The following is a 27,517-nucleotide window of genomic DNA, read 5'->3' on the forward strand; positions in this document are numbered from 1 at the left end:
GTGTCTGTTTTTTGTTGACCCTTCAATCACGCAAAGCCATTGGAGTCCACGCAAAGCTCTGCAATTTATGTATCATTATGTTATACTAGCTAATGCCCGTGACTGCGTCTGCGTGGATTTAGATTTCTAAAAATCTCGTGGGAATTCTTTGATTTTCAGGGATAAAAGTAGCATATAGGTAATCACTCTCCAGATCTTTAACTCTATAGGTAGGTATCTATGCAAAAAATCACGCCGATCCGCTGCCCCATTGCGGCGTGATTGAAAGACAAACCAACTAACTTTCGCATTCATAATATGGGTAAGTAGAGATAGTGATGGATGCTGAATGTAAAACATAACCCTCCTGTGGTCTTTGGCGCAGTCGGATAAAAAACTATATCTAACCGCTCACAATCTATCGATCTTAATTAAAATTAAACTTAATCCTAGATTATATCAAGTATCAACTAGATAAATTCAATCACACTAATATTATAAAGGTGAAAGTTTGTATGTGTGTGTGTGTGTGTGTGTGTGTGTGTGTGTGTGTGTGTGTGTGTGTGTGTGTGTGTGTGTGTGTGTGTGTGTGTGTGTGTGTGTGTGTGTGTGTGTGTGTGTGTGTGTGTGTGTGTATGTTTGTTACTCTTTCACGCAATAACTACTGAATGGATTTGGCTGAAATTTGGAATGGAGATAGATAATATCCTGGATTAGCACATAGACTACTTTTTATCCCAGAAAATCAAAGAGTTCCTACGGGATTTTAAAAAACCGAAATCCACGCGGGCGAAGCCGCGGGCATCTTCTTGTTGATAATAATTGGCAGCCCTAGGCATCGAGTAATTCGCTGCACCAGACAATTGGCCGTTAATTGCGATTGTTTTAAAAGTGGAGCGGCGGCCATGTTTAGACAACATGACACATGCGATCCGATATACCAATGTAATCAAATCACCCCCAATACGATTATTGATTGTATTGATTTGGTAGTTGAAGTCGCTGGGGAGAAATCACTGGGAATAGCGAACTGCTGGTACGTTGGATAGAACCACGCACTTGATTATTTTCGAATTCAGGAGTTGAGATCTAGAAGAGCATGCTTCTTAGTGAAAATGAGACACATATCCATACTAATAACAAAAGTGTGTCTATCTGTCTGTCTGCTACCTTTTCACGGTCCAACAGTTTAACCGATTCTGACGAAATTTGGTACAGGGTTAGCTAATATCCCGGGGACGGACATAGGTTACTTTTTATCCCGGAAAATCAAACAAATCCACGCGAACGAAGTCGCGGACATCCTCTAGTAATAAATAAAGCTAAATAAAATGAAACTGGTTTAAAAAGACTTTGCAGAATATTTCCTCAAAAATTAAGATTCGAATTCAGAGCTTTTATGCATAACTTTCAGAAGACAAACTGTGTCGAGTGTCGACCACTCCACGCTTTAAAAATTCCATTAGATATGCGCGTGTGACCAGTCGCATGAATAAAAAATGCATTACCATCTCCGAAACGACTCGATATGAATCCCAAAACGCAACTTTCCCCCAAAAAAGAGTTATAACACTCAAAATGTCCCTAAAAGGATGAAATTATGTGGCACTGTGATCAATATTCAAAATGTCCCGCGCAGACCCGACAACAGAAATCGTGTAGAGATGGACGGAATACTAATTCCGAGTATTTGTATTCACCTATGCAGGGTTAGACGAACGTCGTGCAAACTATCCTTAGTGTTGCCAGTTATTTTTAATTTTAGGGGACGTCTCAAATTTTAATTTTAATTTTAGGGGAATTACACAGCTGTCCGGCTGCCGACGATTAGCAAGAAACGAGTTAAGTTATAAACTAGAAACAAGTTGGTGAGCAATGCAAAACGAGTGTATTATAGTTGGGATATTTATTCCGTTAGATCAGTTTTATTGACATGGAATCATATATCGATTGTACGTTTCTTGAGCGAGAAAATAATCGATAGCTAGTCGCTTCCTCATCGGCAGTGGAACAAACTGCCTTCACCTCTTCTGTACAAAAGTATGTCTGTTTTGCCCATTTTTAAGTTAATTAGTAATTACGCAAAAATAATAAAGTTTACTTCCATCCAGATATGTTTCAACGTCCTAAGTTTCTAGTCATCAGTGTTGGTACTTATTAAATTATTAAGTTACTGATTTATCAATTTAGGAATCGCTGTTAAGTAAAGTCTTATATGAATCTAATAAACGATTCCCAAAATAACTAGGTACAACTTTAATTATACACCTAGTACATCAAGCGTGGACTTTAAATTAAAGATTCAATACCGATAAAATTAAATACCCTATACCTACACTTACTTTGTATAATTTTGGAGTTTGGAATATTTCAATCTAGATCTCTTTTCGTGATAGATTCACCAGTTATTTTATAGGTTGATAAAAAAGCAATCCTGATTTTCAGCAAATACTCCTGGCAACACTAGCCTTGCCGTATACGTGTATTACTCGAGTCGTTATCTTGAAAATCTAGTGCTTTGGATGTCCTTGCCCGTACATTATAAATTTATAATATGACCCTTCGAAAGCTGTGGTGAATGCTGATTGTTAGGACATAAATATAGCCTAAGCCGATTATTATTTTTGTACTTATGTACCAACCTACTTGGTTACTTCTGAGTAGATAAATACCTACTCCTAGACCTAGACCAGATAGATATATCTTTATTATGGTGGATTAATGAGAACTTTACGAATATTGTTTTGGTATAATATAACTAAAACCTGTACCTACCTGTAGGTAGGTAGGTCTAGGTACCACATAAGTACCTACCTACCCTAGTTAGTTAATGGTTTCTAGGAAATTAGTATAAAAGACCCTTAAAAAAAAACTAAAGATACCTATTTATTTAAAAAAAAAACTCTTCCATCATGATGTTTTGTGTGTGGTGAAATTTTTTATATTAAGTAGGTACATAAGTATTAAGTACTTACTTACTTAGATAATAGTTAGTACAATTAATAAAGTAGGTAGGTATTTGGATATTATTTTGTATGTATAATTAACCTAATAAAGTAAGTAGATCCTTACCTTATTACCTATTTAGGAAAATAGGAATCAAATAGAAAACTTTTGAAGCTTTCTAAGCTACAAGTGTAAATTAAAAATTTATAACACCCCCGACGATCCAAAGTATTTGAGTTTTCCAAAACATCATTTTCAAATAAATAATTATGTATTTAGGCAACGTCCATCTTGACAGCTTGACATTTGTCAATTGACATAATATTATGAACCTAACGGTTATCTAACCTTCTTTTCTACAAGAAAACTAGAAAAGAGCTGATAACTCTTAAACGGCTGAACCAATTTTTTTAGATTATAGCTAAGAACACTCTCGATCAAGCCACCTTTCAAACAAAAAAAACTAAATTAAAATCGGTTCATTCGTTTAGGCGCTATGATGCCACAGACAGATACACAGATACACAGACACACAGATACACAGATACACACGTCAAACTTATAACACCCCTCTTTTTGGGTCGGGGGTTAAAAATAAAGACTTTGACACCTATACCTACTTATACGTTACCTACGCGGAAATTAATAAACTCCGTAACTGACATAAATTTTCAAATTCCAATTTTATTATATTTGGGGTTCTTTTTTCAAATTTAGTTAAACCCTGCCAGCGCTTAAAGAAAATCTTTAGAAAAGTTGCGGAATCCGCGCAAAATTGCCATATCCTCTACAATTAAAACACGACAAACACGCTGTAATTAAAAATATTAAAGAAAAAACGCGATGCCACTTCACTCCAGTTTTTAAAACGACAAGTTACACAAGTTCTATAAAACTGTGAGAACCAAGTTAACCCGACTAAATTGAGAACACAGTGGAAAGGCGCAAAGCTCCGTATGTCGACGCGCCAACTTTGCGCGGCTGGGTTATACCTGCGACCGCGCTTTCATAAGCTCGAACCACTCTTCAAAATTACATACAAATGCAATCTAGCACTTACCATCTACTGTATGGAATGTAGCAGCAAACGTGGTCAGCAGCAGGAAGATGGAGAGCAAGTTAATCCCATAATCCGGTATAAAGTTTCTCGACCACATCTTGTAGCACAACATTCACACATGGATCACACACATTTGTTTTACTCCTTCTATGTCGTTTAACACAAAATTATCAACACTTCACGGAACTAAATGTAAGAACTGACACTTCATTTTGTTTTTGAACTGTTGTTACGTCGAATAAACGTATGTATTGGTCATTTTAGCGGTAAAACTCGTTCAAATAAAACGTAAAGCCCGGTAGAAACACGCGCAGCCGCGTCCTGCTCGCATCTGACGGCTTTGTTCGTAAATACACAACGTACGGTAAATCAAAATGGCGGTCCTTATTATTGTGTGCGTGAGCGCAGCCTGTAACAATAGATATTTTGGCATCCGGGCTCGAACTGTGCCTGTATTCATTAGATTTTATTACGATGTATGTAAATATCGCTGATTTATTTCATAAATTTGAGTGTTTTTCGCTAGAAAACCGTGAGAACGCACTCACGCACACATGCGAAGATACGCGAAGGAATGTTGATTCAATGGAGAAATCAAGCAATTCAACACCACTCGGCGCTGGCGGCCAATCGAGAGCTTTTGAACTTAGTTGTTACACATCCACGACACAGATGGCGTTCCAAGTTACAATGCAAAATTATAGGGGTGGTATTCGAAGGGGAAATATTGTTATCTAGTCCGTTGAACTTTTCACAATAATAATTTTGAACATCTAACGTTTCTAACGGAATACATTACGTAATTTAGCTTCCATATCACTAGGCGCATTTCCAAAACGAATTCATCTGTTTAATCAATAACTACGTTGCTAGAGCTTCTATTTACTATAACAATTTTAAAAAAATTATAAGAAATAACAAAAATGGCAATGTGTTATCAGAAACACCCTTTTGAAATCGAATCTGAAGATAGGCTTACCACTATAAATTCAAAGATATTTGAAGTGAAAAAGAAAATACAGTTATCAGGTTTGTTACTTTCAACCTACCACACAAACAGCAATTTATCCTAATAAAGTCAAACCAAACTAAAAAATTCAATGTTATTGTAATGTATGTTATTATTTATTATACTGATTGACTAACCTCATGTTAATGTAATATACGTAGAACGTACGTAGCGCTGCTCAAAAAAAGCAGGATCCTCACTAACAGAGGATTTCCAGAAATTCTACCCGAGACAAGCTAGGTTGAATCACATATCTAAGCCGATATCAACGGACAACTCAAAGATTTTAGTGTTGAAACCTGAGATTTTGTACCTAACTTGTCTCTATAAGGTAGGTATAGACCCACTAAGCCAGCTATTACGTACTTATACAAAATTTCAAATAAGCATGTTTTTAGAGGGTCAAAGAAAATCCCACTACGAAGAGAATGAAGCCGAGAAGAAACAGAATAGTGATCTGATAGACACGCTGAAGAAGGAAATTCGCCTAAGACTCCATGAACTCGCACAAGCAAGGGAAATTGTAGCAGACGAGGAAGCTCAGGTCAAGAAGTATCTGAATGACGTTTGCCCTATTGGCAACAAAAGTGCCGATCAGGTATAAGAAATTTTTCGAATTACATTTTCTTACAAGATGACATCAAGATGATTATGAAATGTGATTCAGTGTGAAATGTGTGAATGTAATGTGATTATAATTATGATACATGAAATCGATAAAGATATTAGGCAAAACCTAGCTACCTATGTTTTATTGGCTTTTTCTGCATACCCAATCGTTCCACAACGCTTAATTTCTTCAATTAAGCATCTCAGAACGTCCGCATAACTTTATCAATATCTCTATTTCATCCTTTCCATATTACATTTGCTTAAGAACTATAAAAGTTAGACTCTTAAAATTTTAAAAAGCTCTTTAAACTATTATTACAGCTAATACACAATTTAGATTTAAAAGTAATAGAACAACGAAAGATATTGGATTTACTGAAATACGAAAAAGGAAGTAAAAAGAAAAAGCTGCAAGTTCTTGAGACAGAATACGAGAAATTATTAATTGAAAGCACTAAAAGTGATCTGGTCAAGTCTAAGATCACTACAAGGGCTAGAAAGGTTTGTTTCATATATAGATACATTAAAATATTAGATGTTTCGTATTGAGAAAAGGCTGAAAATAAAGTTTTTAAATTATGACCAATAGGTAATTAAAAAAGTAAGAAATGTAATACGAGAAAAGGCCAAAAATTAAGTATTTAAATTACAATTTAAATTATACAAAATGATAATCAACTTGTAAATTTTATTTAACGAACTTATTTTTTTAATTTTCGTAAAAAAAAATTGGTTACATAACAGTAATCCTCAAAATAAATAGCATAGGAATAGTAAGTAATAAGTACCTCAACATTATAATTATTTTTCAGAATGTATCTCATCTAGAAAATGAAATTCACAAAGTCCTTATACAGTGGACTGAAGCTGAATTAGTAAAGAAAAAATATTTTTCTATCAGGTAGATTTAAACAAATATTTAAAAAATTATATTTATAATAATCTAATAATAATTCAATAAATGTACATAATGCATTTTTTTCCAGGCAAGCTCTGCTCGAAGATTCAGTAAAATTTGAAAGTTCACTCAGCCGCATTGAGGAGCTACTGAAAAAACAAAATGAAGAAATTAAAAAACTAGAGGTAAAAAGCGACATGTAAAAATACGGTAGGTATACCTTCAGGCCCTTATCATAAAAAAATACAGCGACATGTTTTATACACGTCAAAAAGTATGACAAAGATATATAAAAACCATGTGTAACCGTGTGAAATTTTTTTATTGAAAAGGGCTAAAGGTTACAATTTTGTCACTTACCAAGTTTTGCAGTTTCACCATCGAAAAATTTTGTGTGAAAATAAATAAATAAATAAAATTATAAAGTAGGTACCTGCTATCTACGCAGTGAACTTAAGTTATGTTATTTGTCTTAACTCTTACCTAAACCTACCTACCTAAACTAAAATATTTTGCAAAAATATCTAAATAGGTAGGTACCTACTTTAATTTCAGTTTGCCGCTCCCTAAGCTGTTGAAATAAAAGAGAGCCATATTATTTGTTGTCATCAGCAATTATAGAAATACTGTGAAAATTTCAACTCACCTATAACGGTTTACGAGATTGCTCACTGATAGACAGACAGACGGGCAGAGGAACAGCGGAGGAGCATAAATAGGATCACGTTGGCATCCTTCTGGGACGAAACCCTGAAAAGTAATTTCACAGGTAGTCCGTGAAGAGGCAGCGGAGATGCGCGTGCGCGCGACGGCGGCCACGGCGGCGGAGGCGGCGCGCGCGCACGACGCGGAGCACGGGCGCGCGGCCGAGCGAGCCTTCTTCGCGCAGCGCTTCGACGAGCGCAGGCGCGAGCTGGAGAAGCTGGAGAAGAGGATCTTTCCACCACCAGGTCAAGATCATTCCTACTGACCTATTTCTTTCACATTTTGCATGATTTCAGAGATATTTGCTTTTTCTTCTTCACCATGCAAAAACTGGCCAAGTGCGATTCATGATTCTAGGTCAACGGGAAGTGCCATATAGGTTTTATTGACATTCACGATGGACGGACGGACGGACAGACAGACAGAGTGATCAAACAAAGTGATCCTATAAGGGATCCGTTTTTCCTTTTGAGGTACGGAACCCTATAAACCGATAGACATTCAGAGCTGGACGTAGGTAAGATACCTATCTCCAGCAGTGGATATATGGGCTTACTTATAGTTTTTGTTGATCCCACTAAAGGACAAGTCGTGTTCCTAATATTCTGTTTTATATTTAAAAATATCTCTTGCAGTTCGAACTGTGCGTCCAGAATCTGCAAGATCATCTGAAAGAGAACGGTCCCCAGAAGACCAATCCGCTACTGCTCAGATGGAAGACACTTTCCAGAGACTGATGAAGCTTACAGGTAAGCAGTACCTAATGAAAATAAACATAATTACACATAGCCTTGGGGCCTACGTGACCAAATCAAATAAAGAGATCCATACAAATTCGGCTGGACAGCGTTTGGCAAGCTTCGGGATGTCTCCTCGTTCAAAAATTTTCTGGACCAGAAGATAGGAAATAGTCCGTCCTGCCAGTAATGATATATAATATAGATCCTAGACATGGTCGCTAAGTGGCTATCGATCTCATAAGTCACTCAGTCAACGATGAAGAGAGTTATATGAGAACTTTATTTTTCCTTTTGTACCAACGACTTCCGCAAAGTAATGCATGCTTCTATCCATAATTCCAGGAGTAACAGACCCGGAAGAAGTATTCGACCGCTTCAGATCTCAGCGCGAGACGTTAAAGCGGTTGAACTATTTACAACAGACAACAGAGGAGGAGAAACTGCAGTTGGAACAAACGCAGACAACCTTGATGGCTGAGCTGGAGGGATACAAATTCGCTTCTGTTAGGGATAAGGATGAGTAAGGATGAACTTTTCATATTTCAGAACAGTTAGACAAAGGTAAAAAAAATTCAAAAAGCATATTATACAAGCATATTATAAAATCAAAGATTATGTAAATGATAAAAGAGCATGGATTTGACCTGCAAATTCGCTCCAGCAATGCGCGGGACTTCAATTGCTTTTATACCTACATGGCATAATATTGTACATATCAAATCTTTGAAAAGAGCAACCGCCGAGTTTCTTGCTGATTCTTCTCGGTAGGAAAGGCATTCCGAACCAGTGGTAGATGCTTTTGACGATTCAAAAGAACTTGTAAAAGTCTAATTGATTAAAAATAATTTGAATTTGATACTGTTTCTATCCCTCTGCTTATACAGAAACTTGAAAAAATTGGCAATAGATGACGATCTTCCTAGTGCAGTCAAGCTATGTATAAGTAGACCTTGCGGTACCAGATTCGGTTCCCGGCTGGTTCAATTTGAGAATTTATAATAATTTTTAAAATTGTACCTGAGTTAATAATATGATTGGGTAAAAGATGCGAGATAATATAAACATTATTATTACATGAATTGCAGGGGACAAGAAGAAATAGTAGAATTGAAAGCGAAAATAAAGGAAGAAGAAGAAAAACACAAGGAATTGCTAAAGAAGTACGAAGACCTTGAGAAGTTCCTTTTGGAGATCAAGAAATTGGTTTACGATCTATGCAAATTATTGGATGTAAGTACTCTTGGTCACTTTGTAACAGTTATTTAGCTACCTATTACTAAGCTTCCGCTGTCCACCCAGAGTCCGTCCATCAGTCTGTCTGAGAATTTCTATTGCAGCTATAGTTCGCGACAGCTCGAGATGGCAAGCGGTGTATGAGGCGCGGACGCCCCGCAGACACGTACGTCACCCGCGCTATCCCGCACCGGGTTAGCGCGGGGGCTGTGCGGGTGTACGGGGCGTCCCCACCCCGATCGCCATCTCGACCTGTCGCGTACTATACTAATAACAACAAATAACTAAAATTTCAAAATAATCGTCATGTACCTAAATTTAAAAAGAAAATTATATTTTTGGTAGGTACTCGCAGTTGAGCGGTTTTTTAAATTTTATTTCTAAGAATATTATAAAAGAGGAGATTGCTGCCGCTCGTGTCATGTTGCAGCAGCAGTTTTTGAGGATTTACAGAAAATTTGGCAGAATTTTAGAGGTCTGGTTTCACATGAACTAGGTATGATTTGCAATAGAAAATTATTATTACTGACAATTTTCAACCCTTTTGTGAAACAAGCTGTGATAGCCTCCTAATCGGAGATCGGGGGTTCGATCCCGGGCACGCACCACTAACTTTTCAGTTATGTGCCTTTTAAGCAATTAAATATCACTTGCTTTAACGGTGAAGGAAAACATCGTGAGGAAACCTGCATGCCTGAGAGTTCTCCATGTTCTCAAAGGTATGTGAAGTCTGCTAATCCGCATTGGGCCAGCGTGGCAGACTATGGCCTAAACCCTTCTCATTCTGAGAGGAGACCCGTACTCAGTAGTGGGGCGGAAACGGGTTGATCATGATGATGTGAAACTTTAATACTTAAAAATCAAATATTTTATATAGGTGGTTGGAGAACCACCGATGCCAGAATGGACGGCGGAAGCTCGCGACATTGGTGAAACGCTCTCAGTACTAACAGCACGGTACAACTCGGCCAGAAATCGCTGCACCGAACTTGCTCCCAAGCAGAAGGATTATGCCACTGTCGCTTCCAACGTAAGTGACACCCCTTTTCTCTGTTTCCTTCTTACGCAGTGTAAACAAGACAATCAGGAGAAAATTCTCGAGCTTTCCTAATCAACCCCAAGTGTAAATAATTACCTGTTGATTATTTTATCTTTCGGGTAAGCAAAGGGATATCTGAAGAGCTCTGAGTAATTTTTTTGCAATAAATTCAGTTGTTCTTGTTGACATTGCTGCTGATTTAGACTTAGGTACTGTTTTATTTAAGCACATATAGTACCATTACCATCTTGCCATTATATCTTTCTATCATCGAACCATAAGATATCGTAGGTTTCAACGCCATATGGTTGACTAGAATAGTCCTTATGCATTAAGCGCTTTGCTTCCTTGTCTCTGACTCGCATCTCTAAGATTTGGAAGGGCGTTCTGGCTTTCGTTTTCCAACAGTTGACTACTACCTGAACAGGTACCTTAGAAAACCAAGGTAATATAAAATATAATTACCAGGTACGGTACGCATCTTCTAGACAAGCTCGCTCCATCTTAAGTTGCGTCTACAAATAACATGAGATGTGATCGCACTAAGGTCTAGGTTATAAAAAAACACTAAAACCGTACAGGGCATCATAGGCAATGCCTCAAAGCACTATAAAACATCATGGTCTATGGAGACTATAATAGCTACTTGTTTCCGTATCCCCAACACAGACCACAAGCGGAGCGCCATCAGTCACAGGAGTGAGCAATCGCAGCCCCAGCACGCTGAAGGAATCTGAAAAGGCCCTGCCAACTTACAAAGAACTTGTCGCCAAGGAGCCCATCAGAGCTCCACGTAAGTGATGTACCGATTACTATTATCATAATTACGAATTTATAGGTCGACTAGAGGATGCCCGCGACTTCATCCGCGTGGATTTAGGTTTTTAAAGATCCCGTAGGAACTGTTTGATTTTCCGGGACAAAATGCCTGTGTCAATTACAGGAACGCAAGCTACCTCGGTACTAAATTTCATACAAATCGGTTAAGCGGATGGGTTTTTAGGAATCCCGTGGGAACGTTTTGATTTTCCGGGATAAAAAGTAGTCTATGTCCGTCCGCGGGATATAAGCTCCTGTACCAAATTTCGTCAGAATCGGTTAAACTGTTCGGCCCTGAAAAGGTAGCAGACAGACAGACAGACACACTTTCGCATTTATAATATTAGTATGGATACTTACAAAATCATTCTGATTCTAGCTTCCGACGAAGAAGACGACATACCATCCCGATGTTACCTGAAGCGTCAAGCGCAACTGATCGTCGACACCAAGTGCAGAAGAAAAGGGTTCCGTGCGCCTTACCCGAAGAAATAAATCTGCTTTGCTTTGCCTGAGGATGCTTGACAACAAACTAAACTATAAGGTTGAGATCGGCTGCGCACTTTGACTTTGCTCAAACTGTTTTAAGCGTTACAGTGTTACATCGCTGGCATAGATAAATCTATCTGGTTTTAGCTGTATTTAAGTCCGAGCAAAGTCAAGTGGTCAAAGTACAAACCCCTAAAAAAAAAAGAGACTAAAAAAAAACAATTTGCAGATGTTACATAGCAGCAAACTTACGTGATGCCGAACTATACCTAATAATTATTATTAAGTATGATAAATAAATCAGGACTTCGTCTGTGTTGATGTTAGCTGGTGGGCGTGCTCTGCCTTTTTGGAGTGTTTTTTTTTTGTTAAAACTGACTGGAAAGCGCTCTAAGAGGATACCGTGCGTATGTCGGCGAGCGCCGGCACAGACGGGATCCACACTTGTATAGTTTAACTAACTTGTTACAAATAACTACAAACTTGACATTGGCTAATCATTGTAAAGCCAGACCAGAGAGGAAAAAAAAAGTCAAGCCATTACATAAACTGTAGTCTAAGGTCATCATCATCTAGATCAATAAGTACTTAATATGTTGTGTTGTAAGGCTGTAAATTAATTAAACGTTTTATAAACTACCTACCCCAGTTTTTGTGTTAAATCTGTAGCTTAGTGAAAAATTACCGTAAAATATAGGTATGGTGCTTCGAGCCGGATTATCTATCAATGAGAACTTAATTATATTATGTAAAAAAATGACTTCTCATACGCCATTTTAATTTCGTGTGTCAAATATGATGTCAAAAGTACTATTTTAGTCCTTATTTTAAAGATGAACCGTAAATTTGACATGGCAGCTGACCCCATAGAGTTAAAATGACGCGTACGGACTATAAATAAACTTGATTTTTATATTATGACACAAAAAATGTCAATCAAACAAAGCCAAAACAAGTTTATAGATTTACAAGATATACAAAAATATCATACAATAGTTTACTTTTAGATGATTTTATTGTACAAACTCAAATTATAATCATGTTTTGCCCTCACAAGAATTCATATCTGCAGCTAATTTGCGCTGTAAACCCGCGCGTTATAAATAAGGCTGTTGATAGAGCTATGGAGAAGAAACACTTTGACCCTCGCACAGGTTCATGAGAAATACCTACCTATTATTTGTAGGAGAACCAGAGTAACAGGCAGCTCCACGGGTTGCGAAGCTGAAGTGACCAGGGAACATCGGTTTTTCGAACCTGAATGATTGACTGATTTGGGGTCCCAAAGTGCTAAAATTTCGACTTCGCACCGGAAAGTGTAGGAAGACCTCCCACGAGATGTTATAAAACAAATCACAGGAAGCCGCTGGATTCTGGATGTATTTTTGCATGAATATAACTTCGTCCATGTGGACTTAGGTTTTTAAAAATTACTTGAAATCTCTGATCTTCCGGGATAAAACCCGAAATAATAAACCTTCAATGGATTAAAAATAAACATCAAATGAACTCGATAGCATTCATTCAGTTTGACTGAGTTAGCGAATCATCCCGCAGGCTTTTAACTATACTTACTAAAGACCGATTCACACCAAGCACGTACACGTGACACGTGCGTAGTGACGCGCGTAAACCCCTAACACACCAGGTTACACATACGTCCACTTTTTACGCAAGCGGTGTGCCATGTTTCATACAGATCGATACATTACAACGCAATGGTACGCGCTAGGTCTACGCTTACGTAGTCTGTGTGAACGAGCTATTCCATGCAAAAAATCATGTCAATCCGTAGCAGCGTAATTGTTGAAGAGCAAATCAACAATCGCATTTTTAATATTAGTAAGATTAAGTAATCCTACTGTTAGTCTTTTTGCTCCAGAAACCCCAGCAGCTCAAATGTTAGAATCAATGCAACCGTCCCTTTACGCTCCCTGGGTGGACATAACACGAGCTCGGCTGGGCTTCGGACGGGTAGGGCTGAGGCTTATAAACAGAGACCTCCATTCACCCGACCATCTCGTGCAGTTGCAAGCTTTGCATAGCATCTGGGACCAGGTAAATAAAAAATAAAATAAAAATAAATAAAATAAATATACTTTTATTTGGGACTATATGCTAGGCGCAACCACAGTACATAGGATGGATATGGATAAAATATAAATATTAATTCTAATAAATTAAACTTGCCTAAAACTTAACTTACTGAGCTTTCCATACATTTACTGGGTACTTGCTCTTTACAAATCTTGTACTTCATATCCCCTAAAATGTTACTTGTTTCGGATAGTTTAGATTTCCTAAAATCTAAAGAAAGTATATTTCCAAGTAGGTTTTGTTTTGAAAAATCCCTCTTCCAGTCTTTTTGCCTTCTCGATATTCAACTTCCTTGCAAAGGAAGAAGTAAGCGACACCTTACAGACAAGCTGCCTTAGACCTACTACTAGTCTACTGGGTTAAACAATGTATAATGTGCTAAAGTAGCCAATGGTATGGATTGCCCGTTGCATTAGGTAGATACGTATGTAAGTGGGTACGAATAATAAACTTAATTCTTCCGCGAAGAATCTTAATGCTTCATTCGCAGATATTCAAACTAACATACCTAAATATTAGCTCCTTTAAAAGTTTGGTAACTCCCATTTAATTCTGTAACGCAAGTCTGTTTGTTCATTGCCATGCATTCGTGACTTTTATTTCGCAACCTTTTCAGGTGCAAATATCAGAAAATGCTATGTTCCTGATCAACCTTCACGTAGGCTATCGTCTCGTAGATTTGATGCTTGCCAGAGACCCAGTAATACGCGAGAAAGTATGTCTCATACTCACCATCCTCGCTACGTACCACCAAGGAAGACAACAGATCATGTCAAGGATCAAAATTATTGACAATCTTATGTGGCTTATCATGAGGGATCGAAAGGAAATAAGATATGCTGCTGCTAATACTTTGAAGACTTTATCAAGAGATCGATGCGCTAGTGAAATATTGCTGAAGTGCGAAAAGATAATTGAGAACTTGTTGAAAATGATCAAGAACGATTACACGGGTATCGTGCTATTGCATTTAAAAACTTTTGAAAATTTAACAGAATGGGATCCAGAGGGACCGTTAAAAGCCAACGCTTTTCAAATCATGCTGGAGCTTTTTTCTAATGAGGATCCGAGAATAGTTTGCGGTGCAATGGATTGTATGACACAGTTATTTAAACACCCTATAGGAAAGCAATTAGCAGATATTTACGACTTAACATTTAGATTACGATCTTTCATAGTATCCCCTTCAATAGAGGTAAGGATCAGTGCAGTTGGTTTAATGGAATTCACAACTTTGACTACGCGGTCGAAATGGCGGGCCAAAGAATGCTGTGAAGAACTTACCAAGCGTTTGGTTAATTTGTGCTATTCTACAACTAAACCAATGCTACAATTACGATGTATGCAGGTTCTAATAAACTTATGCGACTGTCCAGACATAAGACACCACATGAAAAGACATTGGGAAAAGAAAGTAAAGGCTATAACTATAAGAAATCACGAGCAATGGGACGGAACAACGGAAACGACGAGCTATGGTCTTGAAACTGGTCACAACTATAGAACTATGTGTATAGAAGGCGTTGAAACTATTAAAAATGATTACGGTGATAATGCTGATGTGATCAACGTGCATAGTTACTTGAGAAAAATCCACGAAGTCAAGGCACGTTTGTTGTACGCTATCAATTGGAAGTCTTTCAAAGATTAGGACGAGATAGATAACAGCGCATCTAATTTTCCATACTAATATTATAAATGCGAAAGTGTCTGTCTGTCTGCTAACTTTTCACGGCCCGTCTGTTCAACCGATTTTAACGAAATTTGGTACAGGAATTACACCCCGGGGTATGACATAGGTTACTATTTATCCCGGAAAATCAGAGTTCCCACGGGAATTTAAAAAAAAACCTCAATCCACGCGGGCAAAGCCGCGGGCGTCATCTAGTCAAGGAGTGCAATCTGAATACGAGGCGTATATTATACAGAATATATATTATATATTATATTATACGGCAAATTGTACAGAAACAAATTTCAGTAAATTATTATAGTCCTGCGCAAATCGTCATGTTGCAACTTCAGATTGGACTGCTTGATTTGCGATCAGTGTAATTCGGTTGTACACCATCTGTTAACTAAATTGACACGTAAAAGGTATTGTGTTATTTCTATCTTAATGCTCCCTGTGGAAAAGGATAGCACTAGATTTAGATCTGTCAATTTAGTTTAGAGATTGTATATCAGTCATAATAAACTTTAATTCTTGACCTATTAATTTTTTTTTTTTCAAATTACTAGTAAAATCCTTACTACCTATTCGTTTTCTATTCTGATTATATGAGATAGTAAATAAAACGAATAAAATAAAAGTTTGAGCATTTATTGATAAAGTGAATCTATGAAACAATATTTTGAGTAACATTTGGTATTTTAATACATTACATTTTTGTGCCTTTGTTGGCAAACTTAGAGCTACCTACGTAATAAGTATAAGCTACAAATTCAGTCCTTTAGATTACACGTTATCGCAAGGGTAACTAACTATCATTTGCCTACTATTATTTCATACACATTAAGGTGCCCACGCACTTGAACTGAACTGCAGCTGAACTGCGCGTCGCGGCAGCGCCCCGCACGATATTCTCTCCAGACGCGACGCGCGGCAGTGACGCGCTACGCGATACGCCCGTCGCGGCTGGAGAGAATATCGTTCAGTTCAAGTGCGTGGGCATCTTAAGTCTCTCTAAAAAATCCCAACCGGGATTTTCGCAATTTTATTTGAAGCATATTATTTTGAAACGAAGCTTCTTAATTAATCACAAAAACTGAAACAAACAAACGGCTATGAAACTACCTTATTTGGGCACAGAATATTGTTGTCAATAATAAGTGAGCGAGACAAGAGATCGCTAGCTGCCTGTTTCATTGTCTAACTCTGTCGTTTGTCCATATAATATGATACATGTGAGTGAGCGAGATGAATATTTCAACATACACCACTAATTTTTAATTAGATGCTTACCATTTAAAATAATCAAATTTGATGCTTAATTACTTTTGTGCAGTTTCAAAAAAAATTAATCCAAAAACTTCTTATATAAAAAATTGGTCAAAATAGTATTGCTAGCGTTTATGTGACGCGCGGCAACGCTATGACATTTCGTTATCCTAAGCGTAAAACTTGTGTGTGTGTGAACATTTATTCATATTTTCATAAAACATACTTTAATAACTTTGTTAGATCTTTCCTGTATTCGCCCTTAAATTTTCAATGGTTTTTTAAAAAATGTATTTATAGACTAGCGCTTGAGTGCAATAATTAGACCTACTGACAAGTTATGATGCAGTCTAAGATGGAGCGCGCTTCCCTAGAAGATGCTTATTCACTTTTGACTTAAAGGTACCCACATTAAAAGAAGAGGGGAAAATTGATGCCAGAAGGGCGGTCCATATCCTAGCGGTTCGGATTAGAAACATGGTAATTAAAAAAAATTATCAAATCGGTCTAGGGGTCTTTGAGTAATCGGGGAACATACATTTAAAAAAAAGGTTCCGACGAATTGAGAACCTCCTCCTTATTTGGAAGTCGGTTAAAAAGTAGTGGTGTACAATAGTAAGAAGCTTCGTTTCTGTCGAGAGTCACGACTTTTTTTCTCTTAATACATTTTATATAATACTCATACGTTTTTCAAATTAGCTGCGTTAAAATCAGCACTAGAATTTTTTACTATGTCTAAGTACATCATTTAAATACAAAATACACAAAGTAAGTACACATATTATACCTAGTTTTATAGGAATGCAATAATATGGCACTAATCATCGGCTACAATTTAGTTTTCATTTAATTAACTATTACAAAATTAAGTATTGTCAATACAATACAAATCAAATTAAATCTACGCGTATAAAAGCTACCTATATACAGCATTTTTTTTAATTCAGTATTCTTTGGAATATTGTAAGTAATTTTTCTAATTAATTATCATGCCTCATTAAACAATTTTGATTAAATTAGGCCGGAAATATACTAGCGTGTCGTGTAGTGACGTAGCGCATCAGAAGAATATCGTGTCGTGTCCTGACGTCTTGTGTCGTATCTCTCTCTAACCATTATAAATGTATGAAATCGATATACTATTGATGCGTCAACAACACAACACGCTAAGTATATTTCCGGTTTTAACCGCGTTTTATGATTGCTATTCCAGAATTAAGTTTCGTGTTCATGAAAACTTTTGAAGATCCAAAAGTCTAAGTGTGCGTTCATTTACCGTACCACAATTCAGTTTAGTGATTTATTACATAAAGCTACCTAATTCGATACTAATATTATTTGAACATAATATTTTATACCTAGTTAAGGTTAACGAGATTATTTACTCAAAAATTTGAGTAAAGACAACGCCATGAACATCTATGTTCCACTAGTAGCCATTTTCTCTTTTTCATTGACAAGTGTAAATTAAAAATTTATAACACCCCCGACGATCCAAAGTATTTGAGTTTTCCAAAACATCATTTTCAAATAAATAATTATGTATTTAGGCAACGTCCAGCTTGACATTTGTCAATTGACATAATATTAAGAACCTAACGGTTATCTAACCTTCTTTTCAACAAGAAAACTAGAAAAGAGCTGATAACTCTTAAACGGCTGAACCAATTTTTTTGGATTATAGCTAAGAACACTCTCGATCAAGCCACCTTTCAAACAAAAAAAACTAAATTAAAATCGGTTCATTCGTTTAGGCGCTACGATGCCACAGACAGATACACAGATACACAGATACACACGTCAAACTTATAACACCCCTCTTTTTGGGTCGGGGGTTAAAAATAGACGTCCATTGACTTACTTCTACACCAGCGAGATACAATAACGTTAAAAAAGTGTCCCATACAAACAAGTGCTCAATCCATGATATTATAATATGAAAAAAATTAGATACGTTAAATAACGTCCTATTAACAAAAGTAATGACGTACTAATTTTTATTTAGATAAGATTTGAAAGCCCGTATGCACACCGATCTATTCGAATTCGATTCGAACCCGAGAAAAATCGATTTGTTAGTACGACGGTTATTTCGTAACATATATTCATAGTATTGGATAGATCGGTGTACTGTACATGGGTTTTCAAATCTTAGACATATAAAATTACATAGGATTCTTAAGAATATCATATAGACAATTTGCTGCTAGTAGATCAAAATCGAGGCACCGAAATAAGCTGATCTTAGTAAGTTTAAGGGTAATGTCTAAACTAAATTTAGAGTATCTGCATCTTTTTCTTTTTTATATTGCTAAAAAAGGACGGAAAATGAATTATAAATTTAAAACTCTAAATGTCAGTGCACTCTACAAATTTAAACAATAGGGGTACAACTGGCACCTAAAGTCACGAGGTTTGACAAGTTTTAAAAATCAGGTTTGTCTGTCCTTTTCTCATTACATTGGTAAAAAAAAGATGCCTACTTAAACTACAAAACAGATCTCGGTCTAGTCACTGTCCTCAGCGTCCCCTCGTACGTATTTATATAACGCCTTGCACAGATCGTGCATGGTCGGGTCTCATCTGCCCCCGCCACGCTTGTTCAAGGGGTCGTACACCTCCGCTTCAGAGTCGGGCTCTTCCTCTGACAGCGATAGGGAACCTCCCACGCGCCGTGTACGAAGCCCCTCCTGAAAATTGTAAAAAAATCCAAATTAAAAAAAAAAACATGAAAGGCAGTGAAGGTTAGAACGTGATTCATGGTATCTGTAGTGCGCGACATGTTGAGATGGCAACCGGGGTGACGTCCCGCACACCAACACATCACCACAGCTAAGCCCCTGCGGGTGAGCGCGGGTGTGCGGTCCCCCCCCGCTTCATACCCCGATTGGCATCTCAACCTGTCGCGTACTATACATGGTAGCAAGCAGTAAAATGTTATTAACGCCCTTAGCACACCAACGCTTTGGCACGCGGTATTGAAACGATTAAAGCTTTTATACAGTGCTTAGTGTGAGATTTTATTATCTCACCAACGTTGATAATATTCTAGTAGACACTTCAGCGTTTAAGTAAAATGAAATTTAACTGCCTTGTTTTAAGACTCAAGTTTGTCCATATATCTACAGCCAACGCTCCGAGCAGACACATAACGAAACTTAAATCGATGGTACTGAATTTTTTACTTTAAATCAAAGACCATTAGGTCCGTATTAATTTGACGTTGGTTTGTTTAATTCTATCGACGTCGATGAGATATAAGATCTCATATAAAGTACACAGAGTATTGACTTACCTAGTTCCGTGTTAAGTCAAAAATTCAGTAAGTACCACCGATAATTTGCCAGATTTCCACAGTCTGTACAAGTATGGACGTATTGAAGCTTTAAAACAAACCAGCCAAGGTTCATTTCACTTTAACTTTGAAGCGTGTTTCGACGCTCGAATTCTATCAACGCTGGTGGTATAAAATCTTATACTTACCCTACTGATGGCTTAAAGGCATACCGCGTGCGAATGCGTAGATGTACAAAAAGTGTAAATTATATGTTACGAAATTGTAAAGCGGCCATGTCACCTCAATGTTAAGGTTTAAAAGGCAAGTCGATCTATGTAAAAAAAACGATAAATGTGACTAGAAATCTAATAATTCATTAAGCTTTGCCTATCGAAATTAAAATTAAGCGCCTTTGGACGATGATAGCTAAAAAGAAATCATCCAGCTGACATCTATGAATTCTTGTGTCAAAGGGCGCAAGTCAAAAACAGTTTCTTGGACTGAAGAAGTATGAATAAGGTGGTGGTAATAAAAGAACCAACTCCAGTATTTAAAACTATACATTAATTAGCCCTGTGTACTGAGTGTTAATTTTTTACTCAACACCCCTAACCAACAAATTCCGAAACACGGAATATAAACGGGTCATGGGAAAACCAGGGTTTTTGACATTTTTCGTTGTTCTCGAAAAGCAATGCAGTCCGAATGAATATACTCATCACTATCATCATCATTATAAACCGATGGTCGTCCACTGCTGGGCATAGGTCTCTTGTAGGGACTTCCATTCCATTCTATAAATTATTTATTGCCGCGCAGTGACAAAAACCCTTGTTCCCATGAGCGCTTTTTTTTCTCTTTCGTCTGGCTTTACAAAGATTAGCCAATGTCAAGTTTGTAGTTATTTACAAGTAAGGGAAACTATATAAGTATGGACTTCGTCTGTGCCGGCACTCGCCGACACACGCGCAGCGCCCGTTTAGAGAGCTTCCCAATCAGTTCCACCACCAAGAAACACCAGTGCAACACAAAAACCGGCCACTTTTAACAAAAAAAACACTCCAAAAAGGCACCGCACGCGCGCCAGCAAACGCCAACCCAGACAAAGTCATCCCCATGAGCCCCTTATATTAGAAGAAAACGCAAACTATGTCTTTAAGTTTACAAAAAACGAACACTCATTCTGAGATCTATAGACCGTACTTTAACTTTGCTCAGAATTAAGCTTCAGTTAAAACGAGACAGATTTATGCCAGCGATATAGCGCTGTCTCGCTTTAACAGTGCCTTAAGTCTGAGCAAAGTCAAAGTGCACTCCATAGACCTCAGACTCAGGGTATTGGTGTATAGGTGCAATTTGTACTAAGAGTAAGCGAGATAAATAGAGTTAAATTTATTATCCCCGTTAGTACAGCTGAAATAATTGCAAAGTGAATAGATAGATAGAACGAAATTTCCGACAGTAAAATACTCCCGAAAATATGCGATTCTTAGCTAAGCTGCGATGTCCTCTAGCAATGTAATAGTCAAATCAAGAAGTTTTGCGGTACATTAAGCACGACCTAAGAAGCTAAATCTTTGTAGTGCGATCCCATAGCCCTGCTACTTTAAGTGTATGTGTAACTTGTAATTATAATTACTTGAGATATTGTTACATCTATCCTCTCTATAACAACCGATCGAATAACCCTATTCGAAACCGAAAATTAGACAAATAAAACTGAATCCTCATCTAGTCAGATATATCTTCACAAAGCTGAAGCGACGCGAGCCGCATTTTTTCTGTAATTTTACAAAGTTTAATGAATTTTCTCACCGCTAAGGCTGAGATCTATAGAGCGCATTTAGACATTGCTCAGATTTAAGACACTGTTAAAATGAGACAGCGTTATACCGCTGGCATAAATCTGTCTCGTTTTAACTGAAACTTAAGTCTAAGCAAAGTCAAAGTGCGCTCTATAGATCTTAACTTAAGAGCTATGGATTAAAAAGAAAATAACGCACGTCAACACTTATCCGACATTCTGGGGAGTTATTCGCTACACTACCACTAACTAATCTGTCCAGGTAACAGCGTAGTTAACTTAGAAACCTGAATCCAGGTGGACAAAGTCGCGGGCATCAGCTAGTGCTTCATAACTACAAGTTACACGTAATATCACCCAGAAGCGCTCAAGTGCACCCGCGAAACCAACGAAGAGCAGCAATAAATAGATGGAACAAAAAGTCTAAAACCCAAACTAATGTGCCTCGAGCAGCTCAATAAGTGCGCACCAGTTCCGTGTCGCTGATCCACGCCGCGCCGTCCTCTACGCTTGACGACATCTACAGTATAAAACACCCAGTCGCTTAGTTGTTTCACACTCTAATCTAATCTTAGGCTGAGATCTATAGACCGCACTTTGAATCTGCTCCGACTTAGACACTGTTAAAACGAGACAGCGTTATGCCGCTGGCTGTCTCATTTTAACTGAACCCAGGGTTCTCTCCGTCACTCCATACAATCGTAGTCCCAATTTCATTTGAATAGTAAGCAACCCAAGTCCATGAAATTTTGCAGACATATTCTAGAAACTAATATCTGTGCCTGTGGTGTTTTAGATTTTTCTAAAAATATGTAGTTTTAAAATTACAGGGGCTCAAAGATTTGTATGTGAATTTTTAAGACCGCGTAACTTTGAAACCGAATATTGTAACGGAAATCTGGAAAACCACAGGCATAGATATTAGTTCCCGGAACGTTTCTAAAAAATGTATTGAGTATGATTGGTTAGTATTCCAATGAGAGACGAACTACGTTTGTATGGAGCGAGTGACGGAGAGACTCCTCTTAAACAAACAGAAACAAAGTCAAAGCGCGCTGTATAGATTTCAACCTTATAGTACTAAAAAACTGAAGCGAAGCTTCTTAGCGGACCTTTTGGGACGTGTATGGGGTCTTAACTACCAAAAAAAAAAAATTAATTAAATTAATTGGTTAACTAATTTATAATAATTTATAATTTTTTGATTATAGTAATTAAATATAATATATTAGATTTGAGTAGTAATTAAAATGACAGTTATTGTACTTATTTTAACAATTACAAATCAAAAATAATACTTTTCTTATGAAATCAGTTACATAACTTAGGCGAGCAGGGGACAAATTTCAAATAAATTCCTGGGAAAGCAAAAGTTGAATTATATTTTGCGTAGGTATGAATGTGAATGTTTAATGAAACCGGTCAGATGCAGGCCCAGGTAAAAATAGTAAAAAATCACTGAAGATTTTGTTAGTATACAAAAACCTACAAGTTAGTTACATATCGAAACAGATAAAACTTGAAATGCCGAGTGACAGTAATTTATCATTTAATTACTTACTAGTGATAATTTCATTTTTCACTTTTTAGTTTATATGTTCACCGATAAGCGACTGATTATTTACTGGGTATTCCAGTTTTCATTAAACCCATACCCCTTTGGTTTCTACCCGGCATCGTACTGGAACGCTAAATCACTTGGCGGCACGGCTTCTCTCTTAGTAATTGGTTTATTTATACTTTATGTAGTAAACCGATGGTTTTCTTACAATTTAGTGCTCGGCGATATTTTTGCCGGAGTGATAATGACAAGTTTGTATTTATCTGAGACTAGCTGACGCCCGCGACTTCGTCCACGTGAGTTTCCCGTGGGAACTCTTTGATTTTCTGGGATGAAAAGTAGCCTATGTGCTGATCCAAGATATTATCTATCTTCATTTCGAATTTCAGCCAAATCCGTCCAGTGGTTTTTGCGTGAAGGAGTAACAAACATACACACAAACTTTCGCCTTTATAATAGTGTGATGTTATGTGAGGAAGTCAAAACAGCAATAGCCTACCTCCATTATGCCCCCACTGGGCTCGGACGCGTAGCCCTCAAAGTGCCTCTGGTCTTCGTCGTAGTCGGACGATGAAGGCGATTCGTTCTCTACGTCGCGCGCGGTACGTACCGAACACACCATTTGTGCTAGGTCCGTGAATGTGTAGCTGGAAGGAAGTAAAAGAGACCAAAATATTATAAATCTAAATGACTTTGGACTTCGTCTGTGATGGCGTTTGCTGGCGCGCGTGCTGTGCTTGTTTGGAGTGTTTTTTTTTTTGTTAAGAGTGGCTGGTTTTTGTGTTAGTTGGTGTTTTTTGGTGGTGGAACTGACTGGGAAGCGCTCTAAAGGGGCGCCGCGCGTATGTCGGCGGGCGCCGGCGCAGACGGAGTCCATACTTGTATAAATTCAATAACTTGAAAATATCACAAACTTGACATTGGCTAATCAGAGTAAAGCCAGATTTAAAGAAAAAAAAAAATGACTAACGACTAGTTCAAGTGATTAGTCGGAGTATAGCCGACTAGATTCAAACCCTTCCTGGGTATTTTTCAAAGGGTCTCGAAAGGAAATCGAATGTCACTGCGAGCCGCACGGGCTGCAACCTACTTACTTCCGTCAGAAAAGGACAGAATATGGTAAAGAGTTCTTACTCAGTTATAGCGGGTTGCGCATCGTGTTTGCGCTCCGCCGCCGCTGCCCCGCTCACTCCCCCGCCGCCGCCTCGCCTCTGTCCCTCGAAGTATGCGGAACCGTGTCTATAGCCCACTTCACGGATCTCGTCGAAGGAACCAAACTGAAGAGTTTTGTACGAGTCTATCGGCGGTCTGATGTATTCGCAGTAGTCTGACGACTTTACCTCCTGAAATACATTATAAATATTATAAACACGAAAGTTTGTATGTATGTATGGATGGATGTTTGTTACTCTTTCACGCAAAAACTACAGGACGGATTTGGCTGAAATTTGGAATGAAGATAGATTATACCCTGGATTAACACATAGGTTACTGTTCATCCCGGAAAATCAATGAGTTCCCACGGGATTTTTAAAAACCAATATCCACGGGAACGAAGTCGCGGGCATCAGCTAGTACATTATAAACTGTACATCTAAATAAGTTAATATGAAATTCAAATACTAACAGACCAGTATGACTTGTCCCATTAATTTCACTCACAATGTTGGTAACACGAGTTATGGGCAAGTTGTGAGTGAAGTTAACAGGTGTCAATGTGCGTGACATTTGAATTGAAAACGAATCTGTTTATACAGAATTTACCTACTTATTATTCTAATCTAACCATTTTTTCTACCAATCAACTATCTACTTTCATTGTAAAAAAAATTAAGTAGTGTCTACGATCGTCAGATCTTACTGGCTGCCAGATTTTCTTTACGCACTTTCACTGAGAATGAAAGAAGGCAGAACTAAAATAATATCACAGGAATTTGTTAAGGTGGAAGCGACAAGCCTGCCCGTGAAATTCAAATTTAATTTGGTTTTTCGCAATTTGTAAACTAATACGACAACGTAGGCTTAAGGTATTTTAATTGCGACAGTGGCAGTATCATCCTCACAGGTTTATATAAAAATCTTTACTTGAAAGGGTCCAGTTTAAGACAGTAATTCTAGTATCAACTAATTTGTGAGAACAGTCGAAACTAGAATTGATTTCACGGGCAGGCCCGTCTCATGCCCCTTAAAGAAAAACAATTTACCTCCAACTGTCGATTACAAGACACATACGCAAGTCTGCTTTGGATATCGGGAAGATTTGGCACCTTGACTGGAGTTGTGAATGGGTTCCACCTGTAAACAATTTAACCAAAAAACTCAACTACAAGGATACATCCAAAATCAAAAAAAAAAAATTCAAGGAAAAGCCAATTTTCAACTGTGACACTATACTCTATACCCCTGACCTAAGGGGGTAAAATGGGGCTTGAAAGTGTAGTCCACGCAGACGAATTTAGTTTAAGCATAAAATAATAGTCATGGGTATTTCCGTACCGTTTCCATAGTAACCACCAGCCAGACAAATCGTCTCCATAATTAGTGAGATCGGTATCGTCTTGCGAACCAACGTCGATGGCCAAGATGTGCTTAGCTCCAAGAGACCGCATCACGTCAGCTGAAAAAATAAAATATAGATTGGAACACAAAATCCCAAAATCTTTAAGAGTTTTAACTATGTTACTATTATAAACAGGTGTTTAATAACAAATCAGTAATAAAGTTATAGAAGGGATTGTAATTTAGAATTAGAATTTGGTCAACCCAGAATAACGTTATACACCAAGGAAGTTTGTTACAAAACAGTTTAGCTTCAATTTAAAGTCTCTTCGCGACTCTTTTTTTGAGGATTTCTCTGAAACTGTACCTACCTACTCTGTCTTATATGGGCTAAAATTCCTTTTCTCACTTTTATGGGCTACATTCTCGGTGCCAATTCCACTTTTGGCAATTGATGTTCCAATCCCGAACTTTCGTAAAGAAGCTTTGCTTGAAATCTTAATTATCATAATATTTGGGATTAAAAGTAGGTGCCACAAAAGATAGCTTTCTAACCTAGCAATGCGCAGGAAAGCATTATTACTCATATACATGACAATTCGTGAATTATTTTCAATACTTTAGGAAAGAGCAACCGCCGAGTTTCTTGCTGGATTTCTCGGTAGACAATTCCAATGACTTGTGAAAATTTATTTGAATTAAAGAAACAATTTCTATTTATCTGATTAGGCTCCTGCGGTAGTGGAGCGGTGCGGTAGGGATGACTGAAAAAGAATAGCCGGCTGAGTTTGTTGTGGGCTTTTCACAGATCTGGGCGCGTTTGGAACCCTCATAGCTTTAGTTTTACATTTACATAATTAATTATGCGTCATACCTGCACACACATAATACAGGGTGTAACCAGAACGCTAGCAAAAACGAAGACAAGTGATAAGTACCTTACTGATGGTTACTGATAATACCACAAAAAACACGAAAAAAATAAATTAAAAAATCCTATATTTTTGTAAGTTAACAAATAAAACATCTGACTGACGCTAGAGGTCAACAACCGTTGCGTAAGTAGGCCACTCGGAGTCAATGCCGAGTCGTAGGTGGGACATTGACTCTAATTTTGCAGGCTATACATTACAGGTTTGAAAAATACGGAATCAGTAAAACTACAAAATAAGGCAACTTCTTTATTAAGGTTATTGGCATAGGATTGTTTTAGCTTGCGTTCTGGTTACTGAACCAGTCCTGTATAAACAGTCAGTTCACCAACCTGGCACGTTGTTCACGTAGCAGCCATCCAGCAGTAGGTGTCCGTCCCCAGGATCGCAGATGGGCGGGAAGATGCCGGCTATGCTCATGGACGCGCGGCAGTACCGCCAGAGCATGCCTACCGTTCACACTACTATACTCTATCCACGGGGAGGAGTTTGTATAGGGCCTCTCTCTGTTACGTAATCCCATACAAATGACAAAGACAAAAAACATTTTGAATGGCCAACCAATCACGAACATGTTTTCAAAAAACATTCGAAATTCAAATCAAAAACGTTTGAAATTCAATTCGATTATTTGGTGGCTCAAAATGGTTTACGCCCACTGAGTTTTTGTCCTTGTCATTTCTATGGGATTACGTAACAGAGAGAGCCCTGTACTAACTTTCTGCATGGATATAGTACTATTTGTCTGGACAACTTATATTGAAGTAAAACTACTAAAACTATTTTTCGGACGGAAGTAATGTTTTTTTTAAAGAATATTAGCCATGTTCACCGTGACTAATATTCCCCTTTCCCCTCCAACTATGAATGATCAAAC

General features: G+C 37.7%; 4 protein-coding genes across 18 annotated transcripts in view; 2 read left to right on the forward strand and 2 right to left on the reverse strand.

The window, feature by feature from the left end:
* The window catches only part of LOC123864416 (neurogenic locus Notch protein), a 184,776-nt gene extending 180,456 nt beyond the window's left edge, over window positions 1-4,320 (reverse strand). For 3 of the 4 annotated variants that reach the window (XM_045904815.1, XM_045904813.1, XM_045904812.1), the window contains exon 1: window positions 3,986-4,319. In XM_045904815.1, coding sequence (XP_045760771.1) covers window positions 3,986-4,097 — 112 coding nt within the window. In that variant the 5' untranslated portion in view covers window positions 4,098-4,319. Of the gene's footprint in view, window positions 1-3,985 lie in introns of all 4 variants that reach the window. The other variant, XM_045904814.1, reaches the window with a different exon arrangement.
* Window positions 4,321-4,861: 541 nt separating this feature from the next.
* LOC123864419 (FK506-binding protein 15) lies at window positions 4,862-11,709 on the forward strand. The gene is made up of 12 exons (XM_045904833.1): window positions 4,862-5,014; window positions 5,393-5,592; window positions 5,928-6,107; window positions 6,419-6,507; window positions 6,593-6,689; window positions 7,274-7,454; window positions 7,845-7,958; window positions 8,292-8,469; window positions 9,035-9,179; window positions 10,060-10,212; window positions 10,891-11,014; window positions 11,420-11,709. Exons 1-12 carry the CDS (start codon window positions 4,909-4,911, stop codon window positions 11,533-11,535), a joined length of 1,683 nt encoding a protein of 560 aa, XP_045760789.1. The 5' UTR covers window positions 4,862-4,908; the 3' UTR covers window positions 11,536-11,709.
* Window positions 11,710-12,274: 565 nt separating this feature from the next.
* Window positions 12,275-17,547, forward strand: LOC123864421. Its single transcript, XM_045904836.1, has 3 exons — window positions 12,275-12,683; window positions 13,412-13,587; window positions 14,243-17,547. The coding sequence occupies exons 1-3, from the start codon at window positions 12,569-12,571 to the stop codon at window positions 15,275-15,277; spliced, it is 1,326 nt and encodes a 441-aa protein (XP_045760792.1). The 5' UTR covers window positions 12,275-12,568; the 3' UTR covers window positions 15,278-17,547.
* Window positions 17,548-18,408: 861 nt separating this feature from the next.
* The window catches only part of LOC123864417 (neuropathy target esterase sws), a 33,240-nt gene continuing 24,131 nt past the window's right edge, over window positions 18,409-27,517 (reverse strand). For 5 of the 12 annotated variants that reach the window (XM_045904829.1, XM_045904827.1, XM_045904819.1 and 2 more), the window contains 6 exons: window positions 25,706-25,826; window positions 25,414-25,504; window positions 24,344-24,552; window positions 23,709-23,856; window positions 22,118-22,168; window positions 18,409-19,257 (listed from right to left, as the gene is read on the reverse strand). In XM_045904829.1, the coding sequence (XP_045760785.1) occupies window positions 19,147-19,257; window positions 22,118-22,168; window positions 23,709-23,856; window positions 24,344-24,552; window positions 25,414-25,504; window positions 25,706-25,826 (731 nt within the window). In that variant the 3' untranslated portion in view covers window positions 18,409-19,146. Of the gene's footprint in view, window positions 19,258-22,078; window positions 22,169-23,708; window positions 23,857-24,343; window positions 24,553-25,413; window positions 25,505-25,705; window positions 25,827-26,972; window positions 27,090-27,517 lie in introns of all 12 variants that reach the window. The other 7 variants (XM_045904821.1, XM_045904818.1, XM_045904828.1 and 4 more) reach the window with 4 other exon arrangements.

Source organism: Maniola jurtina, chromosome 4, assembly GCF_905333055.1.
Source record: "Maniola jurtina chromosome 4, ilManJurt1.1, whole genome shotgun sequence".
Classification (NCBI taxonomy): domain Eukaryota; kingdom Metazoa; phylum Arthropoda; class Insecta; order Lepidoptera; family Nymphalidae; genus Maniola; species Maniola jurtina.

What these genes read in the sequence shown, in the direction of transcription:
- LOC123864421 (XM_045904836.1), top strand. Translation starts at nt 12,569, where the DNA reads ATGTTTTGCCCTCACAAGAATTCATATCTGCAGCTAATTTGCGCTGTA. An exon ending in ACACTTTGACCCTCGCACAG is followed by an intron (nt 12,684 to 13,411) that starts GTTCATGAGAAA and finishes TTTTTGCTCCAG; the next exon opens with AAACCCCAGCAGCTCAAATG. An exon ending in TGCATAGCATCTGGGACCAG is followed by an intron (nt 13,588 to 14,242) that starts GTAAATAAAAAA and finishes CAACCTTTTCAG; the next exon opens with GTGCAAATATCAGAAAATGC.
- LOC123864419 (XM_045904833.1), top strand. Translation starts at nt 4,909, where the DNA reads ATGGCAATGTGTTATCAGAAACACCCTTTTGAAATCGAATCTGAAGAT. An exon ending in GAGACTGATGAAGCTTACAG is followed by an intron (nt 7,959 to 8,291) that starts GTAAGCAGTACC and finishes CCATAATTCCAG; the next exon opens with GAGTAACAGACCCGGAAGAA. An exon ending in TCTGTTAGGGATAAGGATGA is followed by an intron (nt 8,470 to 9,034) that starts GTAAGGATGAAC and finishes CATGAATTGCAG; the next exon opens with GGGACAAGAAGAAATAGTAG.